General features: G+C 47.7%; 1 protein-coding gene across 3 annotated transcripts in view; it reads left to right on the top strand.

The window, feature by feature from the left end:
• The first annotated feature begins 4,900 nt into the window (after positions 1-4,900).
• MOCS1 (molybdenum cofactor synthesis 1) overlaps positions 4,901-10,995 on the top strand; it is a 33,651-nt gene continuing 27,556 nt past the window's right edge. For all 3 annotated transcript variants that reach the window (XM_043450994.1, XM_043450993.1, XM_043450995.1), the window contains exon 1: positions 4,901-5,094. In XM_043450994.1, coding sequence (XP_043306929.1) covers positions 4,981-5,094 — 114 coding nt within the window. In that variant the 5' untranslated portion in view covers positions 4,901-4,980. The remainder of the gene's footprint in view (positions 5,095-10,995) is intronic.

The following is a 10,995-nucleotide window of genomic DNA, read 5'->3' as shown; positions in this document are numbered from 1 at the left end:
ATCAATCTAATCTCTTTCATGTGGGGCGAAGATGGTTTTGGTGACACTGGTAAGGCACTCTTTGCTCCTAAACAAATTATAAAAACAATAGAGTGGTTGCTTATGCATTATGATTTAATTCTAGGGAAACTGAAAACCTGTTTATGATTCCTAACTGATGAGGAACCTGAACCAAACAAATAGAAAGTGACTAAATGGCAGAGGTTATATCTGAAGTGGGGTTGGTTTCCAGTGTGGGGCTCCTTCATTGAACCTGGTTTCCTAGGGAGGATTCCCTGAAACCATCATCCCACCACCATCCTCTTCATAAAACAGATAGCCCACCAGGAGCTCAGGGAAATAGGGAATTGGTCTGAGTTTTTTGTTTGTTTGTTTGTTTACGGTTTAGGTAAGATGATGTGATCAGAGAGTAATTATAAAGCACTATTAGGATGCCTCTGGGTCTGCAGAAGATGAAAAGGCATATATTAAGGCAGAAATTCTCAACCTTTTTGTCAAGAACCCTTTCTACTCTTTAAAAGTACAAAAGACCCATAGAATTTTTGCTTCCATGTGTTATCTTTATTTAATATATATTTAGTATGCCAATTTAATTTATATTTATCATATTAGAAAGTAAGACAGAAATTTAAAAATATTTAACTCATTTAAAAATAACAAAATCAATACCTATTATAAGCATTTTTATTAAAATATCTATATTTTCCAAAAATTAGGAAGAAAGGTGGCATTGTGTTCTATTTTTGCAGATCTCTTTGTTGAGCTTCATAGAAAAGCTGGATTTTCATATCTGCTTTTGCATTCAATCTGTTTTGAAACCACTATTGCATAACCTGTTTAAAATTCATCTATAGAACCATAGGAGCATGAGAATGGAAAAGGCAGATGGTATCTTAGCAGTATTAGGAAGACGGTTGACCTTGGAAACCTACTTTAAGAACCACTGAATTAAAGACATACTACAAACTCTCCCCGCTAATTTTGCTGATGACAGACAACTGAATGGTGAAGTCAGCACTTCCTAGCACTGGGACTATAGTGACATGTGCAGACACATAAAACCTCCATGGTTGGTTTCAGTATATAATGCAAACCACAGGGATGAATAAAGGCAAGAGTTGTCCAGGGGAACAGAACAGCTTGGATGATATTGCATTAAAACACAAGGGGAAGTTTGTTCCCTTGGTAAAATTTTTACTGTTCACCGACATCTGCTTCCCCTCTCTGCCAGGAAGCTAAACTTTTCTTCCCTTTGAAATTATATGTAGCCACATGACTTCCTTGAAGTGGAATGATATGTGGCCTTTCCAGGAAGAGGTTCTAAGAGCTGGTTTGCTCCTCTGCACACTCCTTCTCTCTCCACATGTTCTGTGTGGATATCAGCTTCCCCACCAACCTGGGGCTCAGAGTCAGGATAACACCAATGGGAAACAATTTTCAGCTAACCCTTACTGGGTATGTAACACACTTGAGAAACACTTGTGGTTTTCAGCCATTGAGATGTTGGGGTTGGTTGTTATACCAGCACAATCTAGCCCATCCTGACTAATACAGCCACCTCACTGGAAAGGCAAGTCAAAGGCATAGAATGTACTATTTAATGCCCATTTATTGGGAGATTACTGTGCATTAAACACCATGCTAGGTGTTGTGATTACAGATGACTTAAATTTGGCAGCAGCCCTCAAAGAACTTACATTGCAGAAGGTACGTAGATAAACTGTTGCTCTATTGTAATTACCACTATCAACAAGGGTGAATCTAGGCTACTATGGGAGGGAAACATCCTTGAATCCTTTATCAGTCTTGGAACCAGCTAGAAACTGGCAGTACATTTAGGTGGAATTTTCAAAGGGGTCATTTTTGAGGTGTGGGCAGAGTCCAAATGGCTACAGGGATGCTGAGGCATCTGTGACCATCAAGAGAGGAAAGCCAACCCCAGCCCAGCTTGAGGGGACAATGGCTAGAAACGGTGTTGTTGGACCTGGTGTTACTGGACTCATGATGGAAGGGCCATTTAATTATAGTCGTAGAAAAGGACAGTCAGTGCCAGCCCACAGCAAAACAGGCAGGAGGAATAAACACTCTGACTTCTCTCTCTTTCTCGTCTCTAGTCTCCTGCCTATGTCTCCTGCTAGGCAGGAAACCAGAGACAAGGGTGCCTGGGTGATGCCATCAAACAGCTGGTAGACACCAACATACTAGTCCTCAGAGCAGGGTGGGGAGGGTCACAGGGAATCTGGAGAGGCAAATGGAGAGCAGCGTGAATAAGGTCCAAACAACATAGACATTAAATGAATTGTTGAAATAATATTTTTCAAAACTTTTAAAAATTTCATTGCTTAATTAAAATGCCTAAATTTGCAGAGTCCACAGCTACCGATGGAGTGAAGAGGGATTTGAATGAGTGTAGAGGGCTGCATACTTGAGGCTTCTATTATGAGAGAGAGAGGCAATGGGCATATAGCCAGAAAACCAACTGTGGGTTTTTGTTGAATAAAGACTTTGTTTTTTAGAGAAGTTTTAGGTTCACAGAAATATTAAGAAAAAGTTACAGAGATTTTCCACATACCTACTGCCTCTACACGTGCATAGGCTTGTCCACCGTCAACATCCCCCACCAGGGTGGTACACGCTACAACTGATGAACCTATGCTGACACAACATAACTATCCAAAGTTCATCATTTACAATTTGGTTAATTCTTAGTGCTGTTTTGATATATCCTGTGTTTTTGGACAGATGAATAATGATCTGTACCATCATTGCGGTATTATAGGAAATAGTTTCACTGTCCTAAAAATGCTCTGTGCTCCACCTATTGATCCTTCCCCACTAAACCCTGGCAACCACTGATCTTTTTACTCTCTTCATAGTTCTGCCTTTTCCAGAATGTTCTATAGTTGGAAACATACAGTCATATGTAGCCTTTTCAGATTGATTTCTTTCACTTAGTAGCATGCATTTAAGGTTCCTCCATATCTTTTCATGGATCACTAGCTTATTTCTTTCTAGTACTGAAATAATATTGCATTGTCTAGGTATACCACAGCTTATTAACCCATTTATCCCACTGAAGGACATCTTGGTTGCTTTCAAAAGTTTTGTCCTGGGTCCTTTTTGGGAGTGGGGGGAGGTTGGGAGGAGGAAAGACAGGCATCAAACTTAGCTGTGGACAGAGCTTGAACAGTCCTCCATGGGTTCTCAGGCCCTTTTCAGATAGATTTCCATCAGGCTTGTCCCACTGTTTCAAATGTACCCAAACACACCTTCAACCCCTACATATATTGTCTGAACTTTGACTGAAACATACTACCTACCAAGTGTGTATTAGGAAATAAGGATACTGGTCTTAAAAAGCTGAGAGTCTAGTGGAGAGGAAAAGATAACTGACAATAATTGATTTGTACAAATGCAGTGAGACTTTCAGAAAAGCTTCAAACTGAAGGTGAGTTTCCAATGAGTGGTTTTTCAGTGTTTGGTTCTGGCAGTTCTATAATGATGTAACAGACAGGCAGCCTATTTGAGTATAAGGATTCTTAGTACACAGATTCATTACTGAGGGTGCATTCCATGGAAAATTTTAAAGATATGCTCTTTGTTTTTGAGAGAGAGAAAGGGACCCTTCTCCCCAATTCCTGATACATACTGAATCTTGACTTTAGGAATCATATTGTCTTGGGTTTAAAGCCCAGTTTTGCCAGCTATCAACCACGTGACTCTGGAAAAATTACCTATCCTCTCCAAGCTTCTGTTTCCTAAGTTGCAAAGCTGACATTCTATTAACTGTAGGACTATTGTAAGTACTAGGTGATGCTTAGCATGGTGTTTGGTGTGTAGGGAGCATTCCAGAGATGATATCCACTTATTCTATGACTTCTTGCTACATACATTTTTGAACACGGGCACTAAATTGGAGAAGCGTACCCTGAAGGAGGGAGCTGACCATCTTACAACCAGGGCCTAGACTCCTTGAAAGGATTTAGATAAGTCGTAAATGCGCAGGCTCAGATATTGCTTTTTTTTTTTTAATTGATTAAGAACTGTTCAATAAACACTATGGGAAAGGTACTGTGCTGAGCACTGTAGGTGATACAAAAATGACCGTGAGCATTGATCCCTTCTTTCTAGAAGACTGCAGTCACTGGGTACTGGAGCATTACAAATATATATAAAAGGATACTACCTACCATAACAGGTTAAAGGATTTGTGACAAAGGAAGAAATAAAAGCCTAAAAGTTTCAGGACAGAGAACATTTGGTTGAGTATGTGTTTAGGGCTGAGGGCACTGTTGAGATTAGTGAAATGGAATTTCTTCTGTGTCTGAGCATGCATGACCTTTAAATCGGCAGAGATGGGTGGAGGTGGATAGGTAGGAAAGCACAGTTGAGGAAATGGCCAATAATCCTGTGTCAGGGAATGCAGGACATACTTTGGGGAGAAATGGGTGATAATGCTAGAAAGATGGTGAGGGAAAAGTCTACAGCTATTACTCATCTATGTGTTTTTTCCTCAGATCTTTTTATGTAAAACGTTGATACTTTGTTCATTATGTTTTGTTTTGTTTTTGTTTTGGCATTCTGGCTTTTTGAGATATTGCATTAAAACATTATCTTGAAAACCTACTTTTTTGGCACCTCCTTAAATTTCATTCACCTGGCCCTAAGGCACTTAGGTCGTGGTATATGACTGGCACAAAGTCCAGAGCTGCCCGTAGGAAAGACTCAGGATCTTTGGCTGAGTTTGCACTTGGCGTTTTCCAAGCCCTCCCTAGATAGAGCACAGCCTGCCAGGAAAAGGGAGCCGCCGGGGTGGACTACAATTCCCAGAAGGCCGTGCGACCCGGCGCCCACGCCGATTGGCTGCTCGGGCCCCGCCCCCGCCCCTCCCCCGCCTCGAGGACCCGGGGCGGCGAGTCCCGGGCTAGCGTTCTCCCGAATCGGCTACCCTGTGGGATCCTGCACCGCCGGCAGGCTTCAATGGCGGCCCAGCCAGTGTCCCGGGTGGTGCGGCGGGTCCTGAGAGCCGGCGTCCGGAGCTGCAGCTCGGGGGCTCCGGTGACGCAGCCATGCCCTGGGGAGCCTGTCGTGGAGGTGAGCCCGTCCGCATCCACACTTTTCCTGGGGGAGGCAGGCCAGGCAGCTAGCTGCCCAGAAGCACCCCGGCCCCTCCGCGGCAGCTGCTTCTGAAAGTGGTGTCCGCTCCTGGGAGGGACCCCACTCGGCGCTTAATTAGGGGCACAGGGAGAAGTGTGGAAAGATGTTCTCTAGATCGACCGCCCAGTCCCACCTGGAATCCCAACTGGAGGTGCCGGGGTGGGGGTGCTCCCTGGGGTCTGACTCAAAAGCTTCCCTGCCCACTCGGCCAGGCAACCTCCTTCCACGTCTGAGTGACTCCCAGAGATGGGGGAGCAGGCGGGCAGGACTCTGGGGCCAGTGTGATGTTATTAGCACCCCTCTCAGCCCTGCCTCACACCCTTAAACAGCTTCTTCCTGAAACAGTTTCCACCCTGTACCCCCCGGGGAGGTTGTCTGTGTGATCAGGTGTTTCTGTGACACCTACTTCATAATGTGGCACTGACTAAAAATGTCACTTTGTAGTCACCTGGCTGTGTGACCCGTCCTTCACTGGCTCTTTGTGTTACATCTTCATTTCCCTTAGGAGGGTTCAGCCTGATTCTGGAGCAGAGTGGAGCCCAGAACCTGGACTCTTGCAGGTTTGGGAATCTGCTGCCTCTTTAGGGTTAGGATAGCACCCCCACCCCCACCCCTGAGTCCTTAGCAGCATCTCAGAGGGATTTTTGGTGTGACAAGTTTTCAATTTGTTTAGCCCATCTTGTCAGGGTATCATTTTGGGAGAAGCATCTCTTTTTATTTGGTGGAACCTCTTCTGGGTCCATTTGGTCATTCCTTTCCCACCCCCTGGCACAGGACTTCAGGTTCAGGGGCTCAGCAGGTCAACAGATTGAGCACCTGCTGTTGCTCAATCAGGAGGAGAGTCTCAGGTTAAATGGCTTTCCCCAATTCTGACCTCCCTCCTCACCCTCAGGATCCTTAGATAAGCAGTTCGCATTGCTGGGAGGTGAAGAAGTGTGTCCAAATTCTTGAACTCTGAACGTCATGGAGGGAAAAATGGGAAAACCAAGATGGCTGAGAGGTCTTTAAAGAACTTAGGAAAAGGGAAGTTTCTCCTCTCCACCCCCAGCCCCTAACGTACGTTGTACTTTTCAGCCTGTGCTAAGAGGCTTCATTGATGGTCTCACTGAGGCCTCACAGTAAACAACCTGAGGTGAGTAGTTTGTATCTTCAGTTGAGGGAGCCCATGGAAGTGAACTTCCCTGGACCCCCTGAGCTGTAAAGTAAGTGAGCAGAGGCTCAAACGCTCGCATCTGTGCTCCGGCTTCTTTTCCGCAGGGAGGGTGGGGGAAGCTGCTCCCGCCCTTTCCTTTGCACTGTGAGGGAGGAGGGATCATTAGCAGGTAGGAAGGTGGACTTGAGCAGAATGCCTCAATTTGAATCCCAGCCCTGCCATTTATTAGGTGTGTGAACTTCCGCAAGTCCCTCCCCCTCGGTGCCTCAGTCTTCTCCTCTGTAAAATGGGAATAACAGTGTCTCCTCCTTAGGGTGGTTGTAGAGATTAAAGGAGTTAATGTAATGTGTATACACACTTGAAAAGTCTGGCCCGTGTACATGCTGTGCATGTGTATTTCATGTTTGTCTTCATTATTATCCTTGCCACCATTGTCACATGCTGTGTCCCGTAAGTCCCCTCTCACCTGGACACTCAGGACACTCATTCTGTCACCTGTCTGCTCACAGACCCCCCCACCCTGGACATCCCCTACCAGGATTATCCTCTGCAGACAGGTTGCTCCCCTGTGTTTCTGGGCCGTGGAGGCAGCAGATATATGGGGCCAGGCTTTCACACTCGCCGTGCCCCCAGCGTGACCCAGCTCCTGGGTCTGTGGCTTCCCCTCTTTTCATGTCTTTAAGACCAGGCCATCTGTACGCAGTTGAGGGAGGGCATAGAATGTCCTTCGGGGAGACTCAGAGGTGAGCGAGTCTTGGAGACAGGTGTGTTCTGCCCATCCGCTGAGCTTGCCAGCTGGTGGGACCAAGGGTAGGGGGTCCTAGAACCCCTGACCTCCCTTCCCTTCCAGTAGGGCGCCTTCCCCACACCAGGCCCTGGAGGTCTGGTTTGGGATGGGAGGTGCTGGGAGAGACAAGGGGAAGCCAGGAGGTGGTGTCTGTCTGTCAGGGTGTGGGCGGGAGCTGGCCGCGAGGATGCTGGAAGGGGCCTTGGGCTGGGTCCACTGGCAGCTTGAGGAGCTTCTCCAGGGGCACAGGGGAGGTGCGTGGGTACACGGGGAGGTGGGTAGGGGAGACGGAGCTCCCTGCCAGCCTGGTTGGCACAGTCGGGACAGAGGGCTTCCCACAGTTGCAAGCACTACACCCCTTTTTCTCCGTCTCAGGCTCCGTGCAGGCTTTGTTGGGGTGGCACGGTGCTGACCTCAGGGCCCGAGCCTGCTGCCTTGGTTCAGGGGAGAGGCTGGCTCCGTGCCAGCGGCACCTAGTTATTCAGGGAGCCAGGAAGAACACGTGTTGGACAGGTTCATGCAGGGAGGGACTGGGCACATGAGGAGGATGGCCAGGCCAGGCCTGGGGCAGTCACCCTCGGGAGGAAAGCATATTTTTCAGGAGGCCTGTCTGAACATCCAACCTGCCCAGCTCCTCAGAGGCTTCGTTTCAGTGAAGTGTGACTCTCCCTACAGATGTGAAGACCTCAGACTTAGGGTGGGGCTGGAGGGCGAGTGGAGGTCAAGGCCTGGGGCTGGGCACTTTGCCCAGGTTCCCTCATTTAATAGAGATGAATTTTGAACATCCTTGGGTATAGCTCTTCCCAAAGAGGGTATAAATTGGGCCAGTGCTATTTGGATTTGGCCTGTCTCTTTGTCCCCCGGCTCCTCTGGTACCTACCCTCCAGAGCTGTTTGGAGGTTGGCCTTCATCAGTCAAATCAAAGGCCCGATGTTAGTGGATACCAGGGAAGGCACGTGTGGGGCAGGTCTCTCCCTAAACTGACTCCTCCCACTACCCTTCCCCACCTCGCCCAGTCTGCACTGGTGGGAGACGACATGTAACCAGTAGCATATGGCCGGCTGCCTTGTGCCCAGTTATTCACACTGGTGTCCATGGTCCCTGGGTGGCTCAGACCCTGCTTGCCCTGCTTCGAGTGGTGTGAGGGCAGCTCTGGAAACCCCAGCCTTGGGCCCTCTGCCATTAAGTAGGGCTTTGCAAGACTAGGGAAACTGATGTGAGTGGGAAAACTAGTCATAGTGTATCCCTTCCATGGATATATGATGACCGGATATTTCTAAGTAGGAGTTAGAGTAAGTGAATGGGAGCAGTCTCTTCCTGAACCCCTACTGTGTGCCAGGAGGTCCTGCAGTTGACTTAGGTAGGATTATTGTCCATACTTCATGGATGAGGAAGCTAAAGCTGAAAGGGTAGTAGGCAGCAGGGCCTGTCGTTCAGGTTTCCCTGCCTCCAAAGCCAATGCTGAGAACTGGAATCACCCTGATTAACATGGCACCGGATTCTGGTGTGGCTGGGCCAATGGTTCTCAACCTGGGCTGCAGAGAAGACTAGGAACGCTATGAACAAAGCCAGGGCCCCAACTCAGAGCAGCTGAGACAGAATCTTTGGTCTGGGGCTCTGGCTTCAGTACTGCTCAGAAGTTCTTCAGGTTATTTTAATGTGTAACAAGAGTTGAGAGTCCCTGTTAGAGGCTAAACCATTTTTTTTTTTTTTTAACTTTGGAGAAGGGCATGGCTACCCACTCCAGTATTCTTGCCTGGAGAATCCCACAGACAGAGGAGCCTGGTGGGCTATATTGTCCATGGGGTCGCAAAGAGTCAGACACAGCTGAAGCAATTAACACACATTGTCGCTTTACAGCGTTGTACGACAAAGTGAGTGAGCTATTGTATACATTTACTCTTTCCCTCTTGGCCCTCCGTGGGGCTAAAGCATTTTGACAGTAGAGACCAGCCTAGCAATGAAAGGCTACCCCAGTGTAACTAGGTTTTACACACACCACCTTTCTCTCTAGATAGGGGACCTGCCTGTCTGTCCATTGATACAGGTGCTATGACATGGGGATGCTGAGTCAGGCCCCAGGCGGGGCCGAGGAGTCTGAGCAGCCAAGGGTGTTCTGCTTGTGACATGTCCTAGCCTCTCCTGGGCGAGAGGCTTCACTGTCTAATCTGCCCTGTAATTCCTCCTGGATTCCAATCTCCTTTGACTGGTGCTAATATTTTTTTTTTCCCCTTCGGGGGGTTTAAAGGAAAGGAAAAAAAGAAAAAAATGGAAGAATGAAAGTAGGACATGCAGTATTGGAGGAGAGAGGAGGCAGGGATGAGGCGTGTTAATATCCAAGTGATGAGTTTGCAGTCCTGGCTGGGAGAGGGAGACGAGAAATGTGTTTTGTGTGTGTTTAGGAGGCTGCCTCAGGTACTGGCTGTACGATCTGAATGATTGTAGATAAGGTCACTCTTGGTTTCAAAAATGAAATCAGGCCTGCCCCACCCTTGGCCAGAACAGAGGGCCCAATTCCTTGCTGGGTTGCCCCATTCCACACCCCCTCTCTGGTTTCTGCTGAGTCATGCGCCTCTGTCCTGTCACTGGCTCCCATTCTGAGATTCATTCAGGTTCCTCCCTCACCCAGCCACCTCCCCCAGGATGTTCAGATTAGGGTGAGGAGGGCATCGTGGGAGGAGGGGCCCTGGAGTGATTAACCAGTTACTGAACTGTGAATAGCTGTTGATTCCTGGGTGTCTGGGCTCCTGGACTCTGGTGGGCAGTGGGGATGGGACTCTTGATTCTGCTGTGTGTCCCCGCCCCACCCCCAAGGGCATGGGTGGAAAGGCAGTGGCGTGAGTAGGGAGAGAGGAGGGAGCACTCTTGTGATAATTTCAGACTGCAATTCAGGGAAGTGATGGCTACTTTCTGGTCCCTGGACCATGAGCAGAGTTTCTTAGAGGATTGGGAAGCCGGTCCTGGAGTGAGCAGAGTGAGGTCAGTTTTATGGACCCAGGAAAAGCCCAAAGCACCCCCTGCTCGCTCGCTCTCTCTCTCTCTCTCATTCCTTCTGCCTCTTGAGTCAGTCAGTGGCCCTTGACCTTGGCTGTACGTTAGAATCTCCCAGAGAGATGAAAAACACAGGCACCTGGAGATCTGAATTCAATTGGTCTCCACGGGAATGTTTTTCTTCAACTCCCCAGATGGTTCTAACATGCAGCCAGGGCTGGGCAGGTCCCTGAAGTAAATGTTTCTCTTTCCTGGACCACAGGAGACCTAGAGACCTGCTTTCTTTCTTTTTTAAACTTTTTTTTAAAATTTTTTATTGGAATATAGTTGATTTACAATGTGCTGTACAGTAAAGTGAATCACTTATACATACATCCACTCTTTTTCAGATTCTTTTCCCATATAGGCCATGACAGAGTGGCGTTCCCTGTGCTATACAGTAGGTCTTTGCTAGATCTATTTTATAAAAAGTAGTGTGTGTATGGGCTTCCCTGGTGGCTCAGTGGTAAGAGAATCCGCCTGCTGATGCAGAAGATGTGAGTTGGATCCCTGGATCAGGAGGATCCCCTGGGGAAGGAAACGGCAGCTCAGCTGTGCATTCTTGCCTGGAAAACCCCATGGACAGAGAGGGGAGCCTGGCAGGCTACAGCCCATGGAGTCCAAGAGAGTCAGACTTGACTTAGCAACTGCGCGCACAGCACAGTGTATGGGCACACACACTTCATAAGCCTTCCAACTTATCCCTTCCCCCTTTCTCCCGTGGCAGCCGTAGGATTGTTTTCTACATCTGTAACTTTTTTTCCCTATTTTGTAAATAAGTTCATTTGTACCATTTTTTTTTTTAGATTCCACATGTAATTGATCTGATATTTGTCCTCCTCTGTCTGACGTCACTCAGTATGACAGT

Source organism: Cervus canadensis, chromosome 28 (genome assembly GCF_019320065.1).
Source record: "Cervus canadensis isolate Bull #8, Minnesota chromosome 28, ASM1932006v1, whole genome shotgun sequence".
Lineage (NCBI taxonomy): Eukaryota > Metazoa > Chordata > Mammalia > Artiodactyla > Cervidae > Cervus > Cervus canadensis.
The sequence above is the reverse complement of the archived record's forward strand: the minus strand, read 5'-3'. Positions and strand labels throughout refer to the sequence as shown.